The sequence below is a fragment of the Camelina sativa genome, chromosome 12 (genome assembly GCF_000633955.1).
Source record: "Camelina sativa cultivar DH55 chromosome 12, Cs, whole genome shotgun sequence".
Lineage (NCBI taxonomy): Eukaryota > Viridiplantae > Streptophyta > Magnoliopsida > Brassicales > Brassicaceae > Camelina > Camelina sativa.
The window spans coordinates 3,907,734-3,927,643 of NC_025696.1; the positions used below are offsets into that span (position 1 = coordinate 3,907,734).

General features: G+C 36.3%; 3 protein-coding genes and 2 long non-coding RNA genes across 6 annotated transcripts; 4 read left to right on the plus strand and 1 right to left on the minus strand.

The window, feature by feature from the left end:
* Nucleotides 184–5,337, minus strand: LOC104729993 (TOM1-like protein 2). Of its 2 annotated transcripts, none has more exons than XM_010449045.2 (10): nucleotides 5,002–5,337; nucleotides 4,378–4,456; nucleotides 3,946–4,044; nucleotides 3,738–3,851; nucleotides 3,362–3,522; nucleotides 3,077–3,158; nucleotides 2,799–2,884; nucleotides 2,100–2,297; nucleotides 1,315–1,778; nucleotides 184–1,154 (listed from the first exon to the last, which is right to left on the minus strand). In XM_010449045.2, the coding sequence occupies exons 1-10, from the start codon at nucleotides 5,100–5,102 to the stop codon at nucleotides 502–504; spliced, it is 2,037 nt and encodes a 678-aa protein (XP_010447347.1). In that variant the 5' UTR covers nucleotides 5,103–5,337; the 3' UTR covers nucleotides 184–501. The 2 variants fall into 2 exon arrangements, with proteins under 2 accessions (XP_010447347.1, XP_010447346.1); XM_010449044.2 differs by having other exon boundaries at nucleotides 184–1,157.
* On the plus strand, nucleotides 7,022–9,348 carry LOC104729994. Its single transcript, XM_010449047.2, has 3 exons — nucleotides 7,022–7,596; nucleotides 8,330–8,410; nucleotides 8,582–9,348. The coding sequence occupies exons 1-3, from the start codon at nucleotides 7,221–7,223 to the stop codon at nucleotides 9,001–9,003; spliced, it is 879 nt and encodes a 292-aa protein (XP_010447349.1). The 5' UTR covers nucleotides 7,022–7,220; the 3' UTR covers nucleotides 9,004–9,348.
* Nucleotides 11,737–12,766, plus strand: LOC104729995. The gene is made up of 3 exons (XR_758373.2): nucleotides 11,737–11,868; nucleotides 12,111–12,221; nucleotides 12,309–12,766. It is a non-coding gene; the product is annotated as an uncharacterized LOC104729995 (long non-coding RNA).
* LOC109128075 lies at nucleotides 13,915–15,149 on the plus strand. Its single transcript, XR_002034513.1, has 2 exons — nucleotides 13,915–14,111; nucleotides 14,291–15,149. It is a non-coding gene; the product is annotated as an uncharacterized LOC109128075 (long non-coding RNA).
* On the plus strand, nucleotides 16,346–19,898 carry LOC104733168 (nuclear pore complex protein NUP155). Its single transcript, XM_010449048.2, has 7 exons — nucleotides 16,346–16,764; nucleotides 16,853–17,013; nucleotides 17,117–17,243; nucleotides 17,342–17,604; nucleotides 17,782–19,162; nucleotides 19,258–19,464; nucleotides 19,549–19,898. The coding sequence occupies exons 1-5, from the start codon at nucleotides 16,603–16,605 to the stop codon at nucleotides 19,007–19,009; spliced, it is 1,941 nt and encodes a 646-aa protein (XP_010447350.1). The 5' UTR covers nucleotides 16,346–16,602; the 3' UTR covers nucleotides 19,010–19,162; nucleotides 19,258–19,464; nucleotides 19,549–19,898.

A 19,910-nucleotide genomic window follows, 5' to 3' on the forward strand; every position in this document is an offset into this window, starting at 1 on the left:
ACGTCATCGCGAGTGAAGTGAGATTATACACTGCAAGCATAGTTGGACATTTTCATGTCTCCATAGATAAAGACATGAGAGTTGCATTCAGATAGAAAGAACATAACATCCTTTAGTAAATTTAAGAACCATGACTCTTCAACTGATATCAAACTTTATTGCCAATGGAAAACAAATAAAAAAAGGTCTGAAAACACAAATGACATTAAAAGGTCCTAAAATAGAATCCCGAGACAAACCCAAATCGATGAGTTGACAACAAAAGATTTTCCAGTTTTCTTTCTCTACAAGAAATATACAAATCCATTACGGTCATAATCAACGGTAATTATAAGGAAGAAGATATCATATATATATATATATATATATATATCTATGCGTCTCCCACAAGGGTAAAATCAATGATGATGATAGCTCAAATAAGAGAAGAAAGAGAGTTAGCTGTGTAAATAAAATAGAGGATAGAGGAGATGAGTACTTAGAAATGACGGAGTATTTTTTTCACATGGTACCAGCTCTTCCGGAAGTCGGTTTTGTAGGCTTGAATTTGGAGATGTCAACGAGATCCCCAAATAGCTTGTCCTCTGGTTTATTCTTAGGTTTCATAGGAGGCAGATAAGATGTGGTAGATGTCGATGATGGTACCTGATGCGAAGTCTGGTCTCTGATGGACATACCATACATTTGCTGGTCCAGATATGGGCTGCTTCCTTGTTGCTGTTGATTATAGCCATACCCGTATCCTCCCATTTGGTTTCCATACGCTTGTTGCTGTTGTTGTTGTTGCTGTTGCTGTTGGGCATAGAATTGAGCCATCATCATCTGCTGCTGCTGTTGAGGTGCATAGCCAGCCTGATTGGGTTGGTTTGGCATGTACATACCGCCTTGTGGCATTTGAGCATATGGACTGTTGTTGTTAACAGGTTGGCCAGCTTGAGGCATTTGACCATATGGACTGTTGTTGTTAACTGGTTGGCCGGTCTGGGGCATCTGAGGATATGAATTGTTGTTGTTAACCGGTTGAGCATGTGTGAAGGGAGCCTGCGCCGGATGCATTTGAGAAGAAAACGGACTTCCTGACTCGGCAGTGGGACTAAAGTCTTGGTGCTGAGCTTCCCATGGGGGTGGTGGAAATGCCATACTGTCTTGTGCACCTTCTTCATATTACAAAATAACCACAGACATAACAGATAAGAATTATATATGAGACGCACTCAATCCGAAACTCCCGAATCCAAAAGAGTGAAACGCTTTCACGTTGTTCAACATATGTCTCAAAAGATAAAATTTGTAATTTAAACTCAGATATATTACCGTAAGAGGGCTGGTGTGGTTGTTGAAACTGCTGGGGTTGAGCAGGCTGATTGCTCCACGGAGAAGAGACTCCTTGCCCGTATGATGGCTGCTCAAAATGTTGATAACCCATTTGAGGAGAAAATCCATTGGATTGTTGTAATCCAGCTTCTCCAGCTTGGCTATTTGGTTGCTGGTGCGGTTGAGGATTCAAAGGACTACTCTGGGGAGCTGGATTGCCAGTTGGTGCAGTTGGTGCAGTTGCAGGACTTGAATTATTATTATTGTCTGAGAACATATCAATAAGGGCAAGTGCATTTTGATCTGATGCAACAGGACTTGCTGGTTGAGGTGGTCCAACAGGAACAAGGGCGAGATCATCGCCACTGAGGAGGTCTATTTTAGAATTGGCTGGACCATTAGTTACAGGTGGTGCAGGGAGGGCCAACTGATTTAGAACCCCGTTACCAGAACTTGATGTAGCCCTGTGAAAATGTTGGACATAGTACAAATCAATAGCTATGTAACAAGACAATAAGAACTTTTACCAGGTCACTTGGTCCAAAAACCCCAGTTCTTACTTGTTAAGTAAGAGACAAAACAACACCGTTTATATGAAAATGATTATATTGTTAGTCTGAAATTCAAAAGTACTTTTCGTTTTCACATCCTAGATTGTACTAGTTTTGATGTGTAAGCCATATATCAGGTCAAGCTTGCAGCTAGGATTGGTAACCCATATCCAAAAATAGGTGATTTTATCCAACATTCTTGGATGCATAACTATCAAGTTTTGTCTAACGTACCCGTTCGCCTGATTACTGCTGTCACCAGTATCAATAAGTGGACCATCAACATCAACAAGGGATTTTCCAGTCTCGGACTTGGGCTTCTCAATTTGAGCAGAAGTGCCAGGTAATCCAGAAGCGATTGCTTCATAACTGGTTAAGACACGCTGCAAGTCATCATTCAAAGCGAGACCTTGACATAACAAACCCTCGTCCCTGAAAAAGAAAATTGCATGGTAAATAAGCTTAATATCAATTCTCATCAACTGAATTAAGTACGAATCTGCGATAGTTCTTAATGAAGTTATCTCCCCACCCTCTTACATAAGAAACCATAACCCACACAAAACGTGAATACTCCCCAATCTCGCTTTCAATCTAATACATACTGCTTAACCAGCTAGAACCCATGGTTAATCCACAGTTGCTTCTATTACTTAAGACACCTGGAGTCTGTGGTCCTCTAAACACACATCATCTGTGCCTCTTCAGAAATTAACTGAATTACCATAGAAGTTTACGTACATAAAATTGCCTGGTGTAATATACGCATGCATAAAAACCAATCATTCGCAGCTTAATCTAGTAGTAATACGTATGCATATTACAAAATGAGAATATAGAAAGAGATCTTATCGCACTCCAAGCATTATAACTTATATGAGATATGAAAGAGATAACCAAATAGAATCAGAGAGGAAAGTAAAGAGCTCTTACGAAGTTGAGTTAACTAGGTGTACCACTCTTTGTTTGTACGTACGACACTGCTCCACCAAATCAACCATCACCTCCTGTTTGAGATCCTGAATAAATAAAAAAAATGAGCAGAATTATCATCCTGAGATACCTAGAAAACAAAATAATTGAATCCCACAATTGCAATGCCTAAGAAGAATTCAGAAAATGTTCCTCTTATTTAGTATATTTTGCATATAGGATAAAGCCAACACTTGCAAACAGATAGTTAAAAACACTTTGCAACTAAATCGTAGTACCTCCTTGTTTCCAGGCTCTAATGCACTCAGCATTTCTGCAAGCACATCCATGATACCTTTTGCATTTTGAATCTCCGACAAACTGAAAATGAATTTGACATACAACAGAACAAAATATTGAGAAACAATACTGAGCAACAAAGGCATATACATATACGTCCTAAATAAAACAAGCATATAGACGCAAAGTCAACAAAGGCATACATATATGTCCAAAATTCTAGTATGATTTTGTTAAAAATTTATTTAACTTGAAACAACGGAGTTGCAACAGAAGATATCTACCTTAAAGTCGGGAATTCTGGTTCTGCTGAAGGTTCAGGGACATCATTACCAGGTCCAGCATTACGAAGATTTGGAGGGTAAGACGTCAAAGGTTGTGTTTGTGGAGGTGTGAACACAGGTGCTGATCTCTCTGATCTCTGAGGGAAAACAGCCCCAGCGCGCTGAAAAGGACATGAGTAAGCACTGGTGGTTAAGGCAAGAGTAGTGAAAGATTTCTAACAGAACTCACAAGAGGATCAAAGAAGAATATAGCATGACACATATTTAAATTTCAGCATGAGACATCTGGACATCCAGAGTCAGAAACAATACTCTACTGGAGGAAAAAATCGAAACCCAGAAAAACTATATCAAACGACAGTTTATTTAGACGTACCAACAATTCCTGGTATCCTGCATAGTATTGTGGATATCTTGCCCTAGGGCCACCAAAGGCCTCTTGCCATGTATCGATAAGGACAAGAATCTTCTCTTTGACATGAAAGTCCGGCTATATGCATCAGAAAATTTTGGATCAGAGAGAGGGAGAGAGAAAGATAAGAATTAAATTATTCCCAACAAGACCAATTTGGAAGGACCCTTACCTTCTTCTTAACTATCCGGACCATTTCATGAATAACACCTTTCTCAGCCACATGCATATGAACCATGTCACCACAGTTCTTCACTATTGTCTCAAGCAGCTAGAACATAACAATATGCATGATGAGTAAATATACTAATATTGCAAGTCAAACGAGAAAGATGAGATTACGTGAAAATAATGAATCAGCATATCATTCTTGTTAGGAAACTTGTGAGACATAATATCCACATCTTGTACATTAGTATCATGAACAAGCAATCTCTGCTCATGTCAACCTCAACTGATAAAAGAGAGGACTGACAAAAGCATTTTGAATTTAAAACTAGATGCGTAACTAAACATACGAGCTATCTAAATGCACAGTTACAATAAACAACAGTGGTTATATCAATGAAGTAACCACAAAGGAATAGAATAAAGGAGAGCTCACAGTTAAGGCAAGAAGTTGAGCTTTCGGATTCCTGCTCCCAATCCGTTTTTTAATGCCTTTCACAACATCTTTTGCTTGCCTGCGGAACAGTAACCAGTTTCAAACATCAGGTAGGATTCGTCCAGTAACTCCAGTTAGTACAAAAACTGAAATCTGATTTTTCCCATCAAAAAACATGTAAGGTAATAACATCCCAGCATTAAGAATAAAGCCCTAACGAAGATGACAACATTTTGTTCAATGAGTTACTGCAACTGTAGTAGATTCATCAATTGAATTGAACCGTACAAGCACATCAATGGAAAAAAAACACTTGACCCCTAATAAAACCTATCTCTTTATCTAGAACCTAAACCAAAATTGGGCAAACAGTAGGGCAACAAAAGTAATCCAATTGCTTCAATGAAACATGGAACTATCAAAATATTATGGTATCTACTTCTCCAGCAAAGACAAAGGGGAAAAATAAAAATACGAAATTTGATATATCTATCTTTAGTATGTGTAAACTCTCTCAACTGAACCCACAAATTCAAATTCAAATCCACTAATCGAGAACGAACTTAAAAAAGGAGGAGATAAAGGAAGAAAAACAAAATCGGAAGGGAGAAGAGGGGAACATACGCTGGATCGCTATTGAGCATATCACAGATCTCAAGGTTCATAGCCCAATCAGGTCCGATCAGCATCTCGCTCGTCGCTCTCTCCACCATAGCGTTAACCATCTTCGCTTTTGACCCTCTCTCTCTCCCCCAAACAAAATTAAAAAAAACTTGTAGATGGGAACAAAGAGTAAGAGACGAATATTCAAAATATCAGGCGGCGAAAGAAGCAGCCGGCTGTAAAGATCACGCAATAGAGATTACTCCGGCGAAGAATCTCTCCCCCCTCAGGAATTCACGCCCACCCTTCTCTCTCTCTTCTCTCTAAGAAAATTGTTTTTTTTGCCTTTTTCTCTTTTTTCCTCTATTATTAATTTTCCCGGAATGTTTTTTTTTAACTATTATTATTTTCTGTTAGATGATCAGATCATTAATATTAATATATATTTTCACGAATTTAGCAACAAAAAAAAAAAAGAAGGAAACTACAGAAAAAAATACCAAAAATAAATTGATCGAATATCTTTTCGAGAAGGTCCACTTAAACACTGCCACGTGTACATCTCCCTGTGTTTCGATGCTTTTCATCGGTCCGTTGATTTGACCCACTAATAAATCCGACGGTCATCCTATCAGTTATCCTACTATATTAATTAGGAAGTACAAATATGAAACTAACTTTAAATGTATAAAAAATTACATTCAATTGCCATTAGAAAAACTTAATCAAAATTAATAAATTAATTAAATAAATATAATTAATTAAAAAACGAAAATCAGGGGATATATTAAATAAAATAAATTGTAGAAAAGTAAAAAAAATAATCATTAGAATCAAAACTAATCTATACTAAAAAAAATTTAACAGCTAAGATTTTAAAAATCTAATCAAATAAAATCTAAAACTACAAATTTTATCCTACTATATTAATTGGGAAGTACAAATATGAAACTAACTTTAAAATGTGTAAAAATTACATTCAATTGCCATTAAAAAACTTAATTAAGATTAATTAATTAATTAAATAAATAAAATTAAGTAAAAATGAAAATCTGGGACAATCAAATAAAATAAATTGTAGAAAAGTAAAAAAAAATCTATTAGAATCAAAAATAATTCGTACTTAAAAAAAAATTAATAGGTAACATTTAAAAACCAAATCGAATAAAATATACAGCTACAAATTTTATCAAAAAAATTTTTCACCACATGTTAAAATTATTACAGACAAGAAAAAAAAGCTACAGAAAAAACAATGAATTTTGTTTTCAAAGAAGCTTTTTATAACTTTTACTAGCTATATTTAGTTGTTATTTTTTACATGTTAGTAAGGATTGTGTTTAGTTGACAAAAGTTTAAACAATTTTATTCACAACATTTTTCAATAAACATTTTTAAAATACAAAAATTAGAATATAAGCAAACCAAATTTTTAATCACAAACTATTATAAATAACATAATAATAAAATAAATTATTACAAATTTTTATTTAAAAAAGGTTCAGCCCGCGGTTTTCCGCGAGTTAGTACTAGTTGTTTTGTGTTTTGGGAGTTAATTATTGTAATGTGATCCAAATCTAATTAATTAATTGAGTTAGATTTTTTACAGGAAGATGAAATAGTATGCTATGTTTGCAACTAAAATGCTATAAAAAGTCATGAAACCGTTAAATAAATCCATCCACATCTTACAAAATTCATTATCAAATACCTCTTTTTTTTAGTGAGTGGTGTGATACATACCTAAACCAACTTTGCCACACATCATCATCTATATTACTCTATTTGAGTTTTCAATCTTTTATCACCTTTTCTATGTTGGATGTATTCATCCACTTGCATAATTTATGCACAGAGAGTGTTAATACTAACGTCATTAGCTTGAACTCTAAATTAGTAATTAGGTCTCTATTATTTATTAGCTAACCATATTCTATGATTATGATATAATTGAGCGGGATTTGGTTTAAATCTCGCACTCTGAAAACTATTGGGGTCAATCTGTAATTACACAGAAGTTATATCTATCCAACTCTCTTTTACACGCGCCTAATTGTTTCTGTCTTGTTCTTCTTCTTCTTCATTTCCCAATTTCTTATGATCTAGGGTTCCTCATCAAATTCGAAAAAAACCCTATTTTGATATTTTCTTCGGCTATTACCGAAATCAGTCTAGTGAAAAGGGTCTCATTTGATTGTGGATTAGGAGGTTTTTTTTGTGTGTGTTTGTGTGTTTCTTCAATGGCGATCATTGGAGACGCGTTGCGTCAAGCGTTTATGCCAAAGCAAGAGTACGAGAGTCTTAGGGAAGAAGATAGAGCCTGGATTAAGCTTCAGAGACCGACATTAGTGTCGATCGTGGCTTTACTTTGCTTTGTCATCTTCACTTGCACAATCGTCAGCTTGAAAATTGTATTTCCTTCGAATGTTCTAAAGCGGCCATTTTGCAGCGATGTAAAGCTACAGCCTTTGCCTATGTATGGGAAAGCTCGTGACTCCGATCTGTTTCCCGGTGCTTTTTACTTGACGGATCAAGAAACTGTCGATTACTACTGGATGGTTGTTTTTGTTCCCTCCACCATTATCTTCCTTGTATCGTCTGTTTATCTTGTTGCAGGTGAGTGTCTCAAGTCTGTAGCTTCTGTTTTTTTATATCTCCACAGCTGGGCTTGCGTTTGTGTTTTTAGTTACTGATTATATTTGATGATGTACAATGCTCAGTTCTGAGTGGATTTATGCTAGATATCTCTTGACGTTCAGCACATTTTGGCCTGATTGTTTTTTAGTTTGGTGAGGTGAAGTATTGCCAGAGAGGGTTGAGTGATCGATGTGTCCTTAAAATCTGAATGCTTGTTGCTAGGTTTAGTTCAATATATATCATTCGTTTTGATTGAAACCACTATATGGTGACGAGTCTAGTTCTGTGTTGGTTCAAGTTTTTCAGGGTTTAGGGGTTAGAGCCATAGAGCAAGTTATGGACTTTGTAAAATCCAGTTAATTCCTCTGCTAGATTAGATTTTATATGGAAGAAAATTGTTGGATCTGATATATTACCTTTATAGCTTTCTGTCTCCACATTGTCCAAAGTTTTGAGCGTTCTTAGCTTTCAGTTGAACGATAAGAGAGATTTATCAAAGTGAGCCGGCTTTGTTACCACCAGAATTTGATTGTGCCAAATAAATGGAACTTCTTGAGTCGAGCCCCATCTATTATCTCTTTTCATTTTTTTCCTTCAAGATGATGGGTCAACCTCTCTACAATATCTCGTTTGTGTTGCCTTTTGTTACTCTTTTCATAAATATGTGGATGTCTTCTTCTTATATTCTCATTATATTGTTGCAATACTGCAGGAATTTTTGTGGCTTATTCTGCTCCTCACCGTCATGGGTTTCTTAAAGTAGTTGAAAATAATTACTGTGCTTCAAGAAGAGGTATACTCCGTTCTTAGCTTTCCATATTTGTGTTCTGTACTTCCATCCTTTTTAATGCCAGACTTTATCTTCTTAGTATAATTTCATTTCATCTGCTATCAGTTACAATGTTTCCACCTTTGTGAATCTTTATGTTTTTGATTTTATGTATCTTTTCTATTAAATCCACAGGTGGGGTTCGTTGTCTGTCAATTCTGAACATTGTTTTTGCTATCATCTATGGTCTCCTTGCTGTATTCCTCGGCTCAAGCCTTCTGACACTAGGAAGCAGCTGTTCTGTGCCATTGTTTTGGTGCTACGAGATTTCTTCATGGGGTTTGGTAATCTTGTACGCTGGAACTGCTTTCTTCCTTAGAAGAAGAGCTGCTTTGATTATTGACGAAGGAGAGTTTGGGAACAGAAATGATCAGGGCTTGGAGATGCTCGAAGCTAATCCTTTGGAATTCACACCAGACGTTGAGAGACGAGTGAACGAGGGGTTCAAAGCATGGATGGGACCATCTTTATTATCATCTGATGAAGAAGACGAACCCGAGTTCTACAATGAAGTGCCCAATGTAACTAATACTCTATTAAGCAGGCAAAGATCTTAATTTTTGAAAAGAAGAACTTGGTATGACTCGGTGATTGCTTCAGAGGCTCCAAAGATGGTTGCTTCAGAGATTGGGCTCACCAAATTGTTGCCTCGGTGATTCTCGGGTTTCTTTCATGTCACTGCTTTCTGCTGATTATGGGAAGGTTTGGATTCGGAAGATAAGTCAGAGGGGTTAGAATTGTTCCGGTTGTAGTCTTGTAGATGTACATACAGTCAGTCGATCATCAAGACTAGGTTTGGTTCTTTCTTTTAAGCAGTCCATGGCCGGTTTTGATTGTTTACATTGTTTTTTTTCGGAGTCTTGGGTGTACATTTTGTCGGTTCAATCACCTTCACATGAACATTAATCGCAGTATAGAAAGATTATTACCACAAACGCTCCAAGTCTTGTAGAATCCGTGTCCACAATGTCAAACTATAAGATTTGATGTTATGCTATTAAAACCTATATGGTTTATTATCGATTTTAAGAATCAGTATCATACCTGAATATTGTGAAAAAAAACTCTAGGATAACACAATAGGACAAGAGAAAATGACTGACGAGGATGAGAACTTTTGGAATTCAGAGTTAATTTCTTGAGAACGAGTTACTTTTCCGCTATATAATCAACTGTATCATGTCCAGAGTTGAGAGAGCTACACATTGATAATACACATACGGGATCAAAAAATTGAAGGCGGGAATGAATGTCCCTTCAGAGCTTTATGAACAAAACCAGCCTTTCCTATCCATACGATTGAGAACTTAATTTTCATACATTGCTTCTACTCTTCTTACATTTACTATCCATTCATTCTTATAGTGACCCTATAACTTGTCACATTGAAGGTACAAGCAATGGCGAGGCATATATTACATTTACTAACTGATACTGAATTTATTAATCATAAGTTTTCAGTATGTTTTTTTTGCTATTGTTAAATAGAATTACAATTTTGTCTCCGATGTTGTCTTGAGCAAAATTTGAACAGAGAGATAACCGACTAAATTCTCCTAACTGAAAATAACTGAATAGTGGTTTCAACCGAACAGACTACCCTAATGCGGTGGGCTAAACAATTTGTTTATTGGGCTTCATAAATGACTTGCTGGTGTATAAGAGATACTCTGACCGTGTTGGAGATTTTGCCCTTATAGACCGTTAGGGTGTCAATCGGACTGGTCCGAAACTCTTAAAACCTACATATGTTTGAGCCTGGCCCGAAATATTTCAAAGCCCGAACCGGTCCTAACAAGACTACATGGCTTTTCATATATTACAATGGCGAGGCATATATTACAATTACTAACTAATACTGAATTTATTAATCATAAGTTTTCAGTATGTTTTTTTTTGCTATTGTTAAATAGAATTACAATTTTGTCTCCCATGTTGTCTAGTTGAGCAAAATTTGAACAGAGAGATAACCGACTAAATTCTCCTAGTTGAGCAAAATTTGAACAGAGAGATAACCGAATTTATTAATCATAAGTTTTCAGTATGTTTTTTGTTGCTATTGTTAAATAGAATTACAATTTTGTCTCCCATGTTGTCTAGTTGAGCAAAATTTGAACAGAGAGATAACCGACTAAATTCTCCTAACCGAACTGAAAATAACTGAATAGTGGTTTCAACCGAACCGACTACCATAATGCGGTGGGCTAAACAATTTGTTTATTGGGCTTCATAAATGACTTGCTGGTGTATAAGAGATCCTCTGACCGTGTTGGAGATTTTGCTCTTATAGACCGTTAGGGGTGTCAATTGGGCTGGTCCGAAACTCTTAAAGCCTACATATGTTTGAGCCCGGCCCGAAATATTTCAAAGCCCGAACCGGTCCTAACAAGACTACATGGCTTTTCGTGCTTATTTTGCAGATCAAAAATTCAAACTTATAAGCCTTAAAAAGCAGTGTTTAAAGGTGTACTATAAAACAATTTAATCAAAATTTTAATAATTCATCTATATTCACTACAACCAACTTAATATATGGGGTATATTTAACTTGACATTTTAAGTGATTTATGTAAAATTTACAAATCTTATGTTATTCAATCATGGATTTTAAAAAGTCTCCTAAAATCCACTATTATGAACACATGATTTAAAAATCTACTTTAAAATCTACTGTTATTCAAAACAGTTTGTGGATTTGGATTTTAATAAGTTTTATGGCTTCTGGAGGATTTGAGAGGATTTGTTTAGTTAAAAATACAGAAATACAAATCTCATGGTCTTAGGTGTAATTTGAAAGAATTTCACCATAAATCATATCAAATTTTATAAAATCTATCAAAGTTTCAAATTTTCTAAAGCCCATAAAATTCTCCAAAATCATGCTTTCAATACAAAGAAAATATTAAAAACTAAACAAAATTTGTATACTTTAACCAAATAAAACAATATATATAATTCATATAAAATATCATAGATAAAACTTTTAAAAGTATGAAGTAAGGTTATTAAGTAAATATGAAAATTAAGGTTAGATTTTTGAACTTTATTTACAATAAATTATTAATCAAATATTGCAATCAAACAAAAATGTTAACAAAAAAGTACAAATATATTTGTTAAAACACTTTTCGGACTGGCCCGAACTGGCCCGAACTCAGTTGGACTAAGTCCAGAAAACCCTATAATCCGAACAGGTTAAGTCCGAAAAATCCGGTTTTTTCTGGAGATATATATTTAAGCCCAAACTCGGTTGACCTAATTGACATGCCTACTGGATACAGTATTAAAGGCAAAAGAACAAAAACAAACCCGGGTGAAACTGTGTATTGGATTTTTTTTTTTAAATTGTGTGTTTCTTTGTCACCGTGAGAAGGTTTCATCGGACCTCCAGAACCCCAAGCGAATCGCTCTTCTCTTTCTCGGTATGGATTTTTCTCTCTCTTGTAGCGTTTCTCCATCTGATTTGATTACATAATTGTAGCGAGCATAGATAAATCGTAGTTATGTAGGTATTATTTTTTTTTTTGAATTTGTGGGATTGTTTAGTAGCATGAAGTTATCTCTTTTGTTTATATGGGTATCAATTCAAACGATTTCTAAATTAAAATTGAAAAATTTAGGAATTTGTGGGATTAGTAGTCATAAACAAATTCTGTTGATGCAGGTAGGTTTATCATGGCCAATTCCAAGAGGTTGTGTTTGAGTGTTTTCCTTGGGCTCTTGCTTCTATCCTTTCCACTTGCAACCACCTCTATGGACCTTCCAAAAGAAGCAGGTTCCAGGCTTTTCTAATTTCTTGACATCTTGTTGAGTGTTCACAATTTGTAGTTACTAATGATCTTTGTTCTCTATTTTTTTCTAGAAAACGGATGTCTTTGTCCTTGCGCGTGTAACACATTGCCTACAAAAGTATACGCACCACCTGATGGTTGGTGGATCGTGTCTGTGTTATCGATTGTCACTGTCATAACATGGACATTTGGCTTATATGCCCTACGTCCTACTCCAACAGTAGTCAGAAACAACGAAGCTGAAAGATTGGAAGCTGAAAGATTGGAAGAAAGAAACAGAAACTTTGAAAAATACTATGAGTTCCTGAGGAATACTGCGCACGAAGTTGAGGAAGAATCTAAATCCTTATCATAAAAGAGCTTGCCATGAAAGTATCTTTTGGTATCAATTGGAACTCAATCATGTGTTACTTTTAAATCCTTACCATCATCACCTACGCTTTTGTAGAAATCTCTCTATTGCTGGGATTCTTTTCTTTAATTTAAAAATTATATGATACAGCTTTGGTCTTATAAGTTTATGCTTCAATTTTCTGTGGTTAAAAATGTTCCGTATGCTTCAAGGTTTATTCTTCAAGTATTTTTCATAATCAAAATCTGCATTCTCCTGTATGAGGTATGTGTCTGCATTTCTTCATCTTCCATGCCTTGAAGAAGATGGTGGATCTGTCGGGAAGAAACTGTATTGGACCTGTAAGACTGGACTGAAACTTGGTTTATTTCCCTTGGGGGAATCTAAGGAAATATATACAGAGGATGAATGCACGATTTACAGGGATTTACCCTTGATAATATACACAAGTATCGTATCTAATCAAATTAATTACAGAATAAATCTAATATCTACCACGAACATCTTTGTATTCACCATATAATCAAGAAATCGTGACCCTTGAGCAAATATGCTCAATGCACCAAGATTCAGCGACACTTCTTCCGTCATGCTGGTTAACTTTGGGTCGCTAGAGAAGGAAATGTAAGCTCAGCTATCAAGAAGTGTCTTAACAATTCCGAGCAATGATCCAGACAGTATCATAAGCATCCGCCTTTTAACATTCCGGTTAGTTCAATTTTCGTGTCAGAGACAAGCACTGACAAGCTACATTTAACTCTGTTACAGGCTTGTTGAAAACTTGATTTGGAAGCTCAGGTTTGGTATTTCATCTCTCTATTTTGTATTGCATAACGATAGAGAACTTAATTTTCTTACATTGTTACAGTAGATTAATCATTTGATGGTATAGTTGTGACAGAGTAAGAAAATTAAGCAGGCAAAGATCTTTAACTCGTTAATCCTTGTATCCGAGATTTTCTCGTTAATCCTTGTATCCGAGATCATGACATATATATATACTCATACACAATGTAACTTCAAACCTAAGAAAACAGATCAATACAAACACAAAGGTTTCTTGACAGTAAGAGACGTTGGGAAACTCCCAAGAGAAGTCTAACTCCCTTTTTCGGAGTGAATGTTTGGTAACAAGTAGTAATTCCCGCCAGAGTTCAAAGTTTCTCCTCAAAAACAAAAAAAATTCAACCCAAAACGACAACGTTTTAAAAGCCGTGATGCCACGTCAGCACATTGGACTCAAATGCCGTGGGCTAAAATTTAGTGGTATATGAGAGAGAGATCCTCTGATTCAGCTGGAGAGTTTGCTTTACCAAATTGTCATTTGCCGTTAAACCCAGACGAAACGCGAAACCGCCATTATCGTTTCTCAGAAACTCAACTCGGAGCTCGAAAACACTTTTATCGTCTGTTCTAAGATAACATGTAAACGGCGAAGAAAAAGAAAGCGCAAGAATCGGTTCCCCAGCAATCTCATCGGACCTCCTCCAAAACCCCTAGCGAAAAGCTCTTCTCTTTCTGGGTATGATGATTCATCTCTCTTGTTTTCTACTGTTGTTGTAGCGATATCAATTAGAAAGATTAACATTATAAGGAATTTGTGGAATCTTGTATATAGTTGTATCTTTGGTGTATGTTAGTATCAATTACCGAGTTCTACAGCATTGAATTTGTGGAATTTTTTTTTTCTTTTTCATATAGGTTTATTCATCATGCCCTTCGAAACGTTTTTAGGACGATGTAGGACCTTTTTGTACACAAACCAAATTTTCCTTGGGTTGATGATAGTTTGCCTTCCTCATGGATCTATGTACACGTCGATGCTTCTCTTTGATATTTCAATTGCAAACTTCACAAAAATGGTAGTTGGAGTTGCATTTATCCAGTGTGGCTTGATGATGTTTCTTATAAACGGTCGTGTTTACCACATGGAGAATATTGAGATTGGTGGACCAGCGCATGCAAATTGTTTTTGTCTAATAAAATCCTTTGGGGCAACAATTACTTTTACCATCTTCACAGCTCTTGATTCGACACTTATTAAGGAGAAGAATGGCACAGCAACCGTCTTATTCTGCCTCTGTGGGTATGGAAATCTGCTTCTGCTTATGATATTGTTCCGTATAGGAGTAGATTACGATATCACAGGGAGTTTTCTGGCTGCATCATGCGGTCTCGTATACGAGCTTTACAAGAGATCTTTATGATGTTGCATACCTATTTTTTGGCAACTGGTCATTGGCAGCTCTTAAAGCAATCGTCCTAGAAGGCACATTCCATCCACCTGTTGCTCATGCTCACCCTTGAGCATGAGGGTATAAAAACCTGACAAAGGAACTTCAAGTTGTGCGTCTTTGTAGATACGGCAGGTGAGAAAGTCTGACAAATAGCTTACCCGAATTCACTTTTTTTTTGTTTTTTGTTTTTTTTGTTTTGCGACTGTGTGAATGTTGAAAGCACCGGAACATGAAAGATATATTTTCTTTTCTTTTCTTTTCTTTTCTTTTGGTTTGTGTTTGAGGAACCTGAAAGTGGAAATTAAAAAGCTCTTAAATGTTTGTATCTTTTGGTTCATCAGGTTAGTTATTCCACATATAAAACATCTTCCCTCTTCTACATAGTACTAAACTCCAACAAATAGGTTGTTTACATATTATTATTGGAGTGGACTACTCTTCTATACACCCCCAAGCCAAAAAAAAAAAAAACGTTTCAGACGCGTCTTGGCATTTTCTGACTTTGTTTTCATCTATATGTATCGGGCTATCGGCAAACAGACTGAAAACTTGGTTCCAAAAAAAGAGAGACGAGTAAAGAAATGAGTTACGTTCTTGTTATCATTTAAAACTTGGTATCAAACACAATTTTGTTACGTTCTTGTTATCATTTAAAATGAGTTTGATTATTTAAAAAAAGCGCATCAAACTCGCAGTTTCCTCAATAACTCCATTTGTAACGGATGAATAATGGTCGTCACTATATAAGTTTCACAACACAAAAACTGAAATATCTTTAAGATCTACATACTCTCAAGCAGGTTTCACAACTCTCTAAGACCAATGATGAGATTCCATGACAGTCCAATATTTAATGTTGTGAATTTAGAAAAGAGTTATGCCACATTGGAAAGAAAAAGGTTTATATTGGATATTTATAACCCAATGCTATATTGTGGCATAATTAAGAAAAGAGTTAACCCAATGTGGCATAATTAATGTAAAGAAAAGCGAGTATACAATATAGATCCTTGTACATTTATATATGATTGTAGTATTATTTTACATATGTTTAATTGAACCACTTCATTATGGGTGTAAATAGTAACACATGTAAATTAATTAGACAATTTTTTTGTAATAATTTGAGATGTAGATTGATTTTCAGTTATTGCATCTTACTCACTTATAAATTATTTTTTAATAAATAAATATGATCATACAAATCAATGTATCATTTACACAACTTTTTAATTAGTAACGTAAGTGGTGCACACAATAGACACAAACATGAGTGAAATATTTTCACATTGCTATATGAAAAGGGTCAGTTTCATTATTAAATTATGTTGTGAAATGTGAACTATAGTTAATTTAAAAAAAAAAAATAAAAAAAAATAAACCACCTAGTACCAAACGATGAGGATAACATGTGAATACTATCATCCCACGTAAAACCGTGAGGATAATTTTTTTATTATTATAATTTTCCAAATATTATTGTTTCTAGTAATATTATATCATAGGCAACAAAGTTAGGAACTTTTTCTTTTTTGGTCAAATCATCTGGGCAACAAAGTTCCTCTCCGGATTATCGTTTCTTTCTAACAATATCGTAGTTAGGAACTTTTTTTTGTTTTTTACTCGCAGAGACACTTTTTGATTGGAGCGTGTCTCTTTCTTGTTCCGGCTCTCTTGGTTTGCTTAGGAGCCAAATCAATCTAGGTTTTTGGATTTTTTGCTCCCAAGAAGTCCACTAGGATTCTTGGTTCGAGTGTTGTTCCTTATACAAATAAGATGTCACGAGTCGAGAGAATTTCGATGCGTGATGTGAAGATGGCGGGACTTTGTATTGGTGAACACATTAAAGACGAAGCCGCATCGCAGCTCGATCTCCAAGAAGCTCTATTAGCTTCTAGACAAGCTACTCCTCACCCTTACTCGACTCATCCAGAAAAGGTTAGCTAAAGGAACGATTCAACACCTTGGTATAATTAGATGAGTATCTATAGATATGGATAGAACTTGAGCTTTTTCTTTGTTGTAGTGGCCGCCGTTGATTGAGGTGGGAGAGAATTGGAAATTGCCTCGTGAAGTTCTTGAGAGGTGTGATGCAGCCGATAAGGTTTTCTATGGAAGTTTTCCGGAGATTGAATGTGCTTGGGCAATTTTAGACAATTCTTTTCTCCTATGGAGTTTTGTGAAAAGGTAAATTTGGTTTTTCCTTTTAGTTACAACGGAATTTAGAAGCTTAAGATGCCTTCTTTTCGTAGTTGTTGTTGCTCTTTTTTGCTAAATGTATGTCGGTTAGGAATGGGCCATGTCATCAGTATAACGTGGAGGAGCATCATATTTGTGCGACTGGCCTAGCCAAATGTAGACCTGGAGTGTTTCGTGAAGAAATTAGATATCTATTGGTGCTCGCAACTGATGTTGAGGTGACACTTTTTCAGTGGCGAAATCTGTTCACAAATTTATATAGTTTTTGTGTATCGTATCTAATTTTCTCATTAAAACAAACTCCATTTCTCATCAGTTGGTTCTTGTTGGATTGTCCCTCACTAAAGGACCTGATGGTAGAGATCCTAATGCTGAAATTTTAGTAAAGCCTCTGCCTGGCTATACAATCTTATCTGATGGAGTTGCAATGACATGCGTTACATCTACCAATAATGGGCGCATTTTCATGGCTGGACATGATGCTCACATATATGAGCTGCTATATACAACTGGTACAGGGGCTGATCAACGTTGTCGTAAAGTCTGCCTCACTGCAGGCACAACTAGTATGATCTCGAGGTACTGACATTCCCTGTCTTTTTTTTCTCTCTCTCTCTTTTATCTGTTCTCTATGCTATTTGATTTTGGAATCTGGGATGAACCAAGCTTCTAGCTATCCATTTTGTATCTCTAACTCCTTATGTTCAAAACAATACGAGATGAGGTTTCTGATAGTTTGTACAATATTTATTTTAGGTTGGTTCCGCCAAAAGTATTCCAGTTTGGAGCTGTAGATCCTGTTGTAGAGATGGTTGTTGATAATGAAAGGCAAATTTTATATGCCCGCACTGAAGAGATGAAACTTCAAGCATATGTTTTTGGGCCAAATGGGGAAGGCTCTCTTAAGAAGGTGGCAGAAGAAAGGAATCTATTAAATCAGAGGAATGCGAGCCTAGGAATTCGTCAGTCCACAAGGCCAGGTCGATCTAACAAGCCATCCATAATCAGCATTTCGCCATTGTACATGCCAGAATCGAAATGGTTGCACCTTGTTGCAGCAATGTCAGATGGCAGGAGGATGTATCTTTCCACTTCCTCAAGTGGAAGTGGTAGTAGTATTAGCTTCACTCAGACTCCAAACTGTCTGAAAGTGGTTTCAACTAGGCCATCACCTCTATTAGGGGTCGGAACAACTCAGAATGTTGAAACAGCAGATTTTTTGTTTGGAACTCTTGTTCTTTCAGATGTATCGCCAAATTCTTTCGTTTCGCTTCATGTTGTTAGCAGAGATCCAACCGCGCACTCTCAGGCTGGCAGCAGTTCAGGGCAAAGTTCTCGGGCTTTACGGGAAGTTGTGTTTACTCTACCCATCGAAGGTAGTATAGTTTTTGTGACAGATGTACTCCCGTCTTCTGATACTGCCGCTACTGTTCAATCATTATATGCAGAACTTGGTTACTGTGGACTCGAAGTCTCGGGAGAGCCTTATGAAAAGGCATGTGCAAAGCTCTGGGCCAGAGGTGATCTTTCGACTCAGCATATTTTGCCAAGGAGAAAGATTGTTGTCGCAACCACCATGTGTATGATGGAACTGGTTTTGAATCGACCTGTCGATATTTTGAGAAAGTTTTTGGAATCCAACCTTCCAAGGTTCCTTATAGAAGATTTTTTCATCCGATTTGGATTAGGCGAAGCAGCTGCCATGTGTATGATGTTGGCTGCCCGGATAATAGATTTTGACGATTCAGTTTGTTATACTGTTTCCGTTAAAGCAGCTGCCACGTTTGATGACATGAGTCACGTTTTTCAAGAAGGCAAGCACGCTTTCTCAGCTGCTCACGAAGGGATCTGCCTGTGTACAGCAAAATTATTGTTTCCCCTATGGAATATTTCTGTGATGTCCAAAGAGACCAGTTCTGATGGAATGATTAGTTTTCGTCTTTCTACTGGTGCTATGAATGTGTTGGAAAGTAAGATTCGTTAGTTGGAACGATTCTTAAGATCTAGAAGAGAGCAGCGAGAGGGGCACTATGGATTTTTTACTAAGAAATTATTTGAAGAATCTTCCAGCAGAAACGAGTCAGCAAATAAAAGACAGCGGTTTCAATATAGTAGTCAACGATTGACTGCCGAGGAGGTAAGATTTGTTGAATTATTATAAATCTACTGTTACTTTCCTCCTCTTCAATTGGTCTGTTGTGGAAGTCATTAATTAGTCTTGGCTTCCTGCAGGTGAGGTCCATCGAGTGTACTAGGCAGTTGCTACTCAGATTTGCAGAAGCCCTTTACCTACTCCAATTTCTTTCTCAACATCTTGTTGTATTTCAAGGGCTTGATGCAAGATTAAAGCAAGCTTTGGTTCGGTTGACATTCGATCAGCTAGTTTGTTCTAACGATGGTGAGCGAATTGCAACAAGGCTCGTATCTGCTGTGATGGAGGTATCACTCTTTTGACTAGCCTTGGTGTCCTCTTCCTAATTGTTTTGATTCACTAACTTATTTCTGATACTATGGTTGCCCCAGAATTATAATGGCTCGGATGGTGAGGGAAGAGTTGACGATATAAGCAGGAGACTTCGTGATGGTTGTCCAAGTTACTTAAAATAGGCTGTTAGGAGATTACATTAACTTGGACATTGACTCTTGTGGTTGAGTCAATGGTACTTAGCTTTACCCTGATGTCAAATACATGACCGTGAGTTTATTGATACTCTTTTCTAGAATTATAACCAAATAGCAAAAGGATCACTCCCATTTTTCAGATATCTCTTTACACTTCCAGAACATGTTTTTTTTTTTTTTTTTTTGTTTACGAACCGTTCTCTCCCATGTAGCACTAGCTGTACCTAATTGATCTGAGTTTGGACCGCAAATGTGTAAGACAG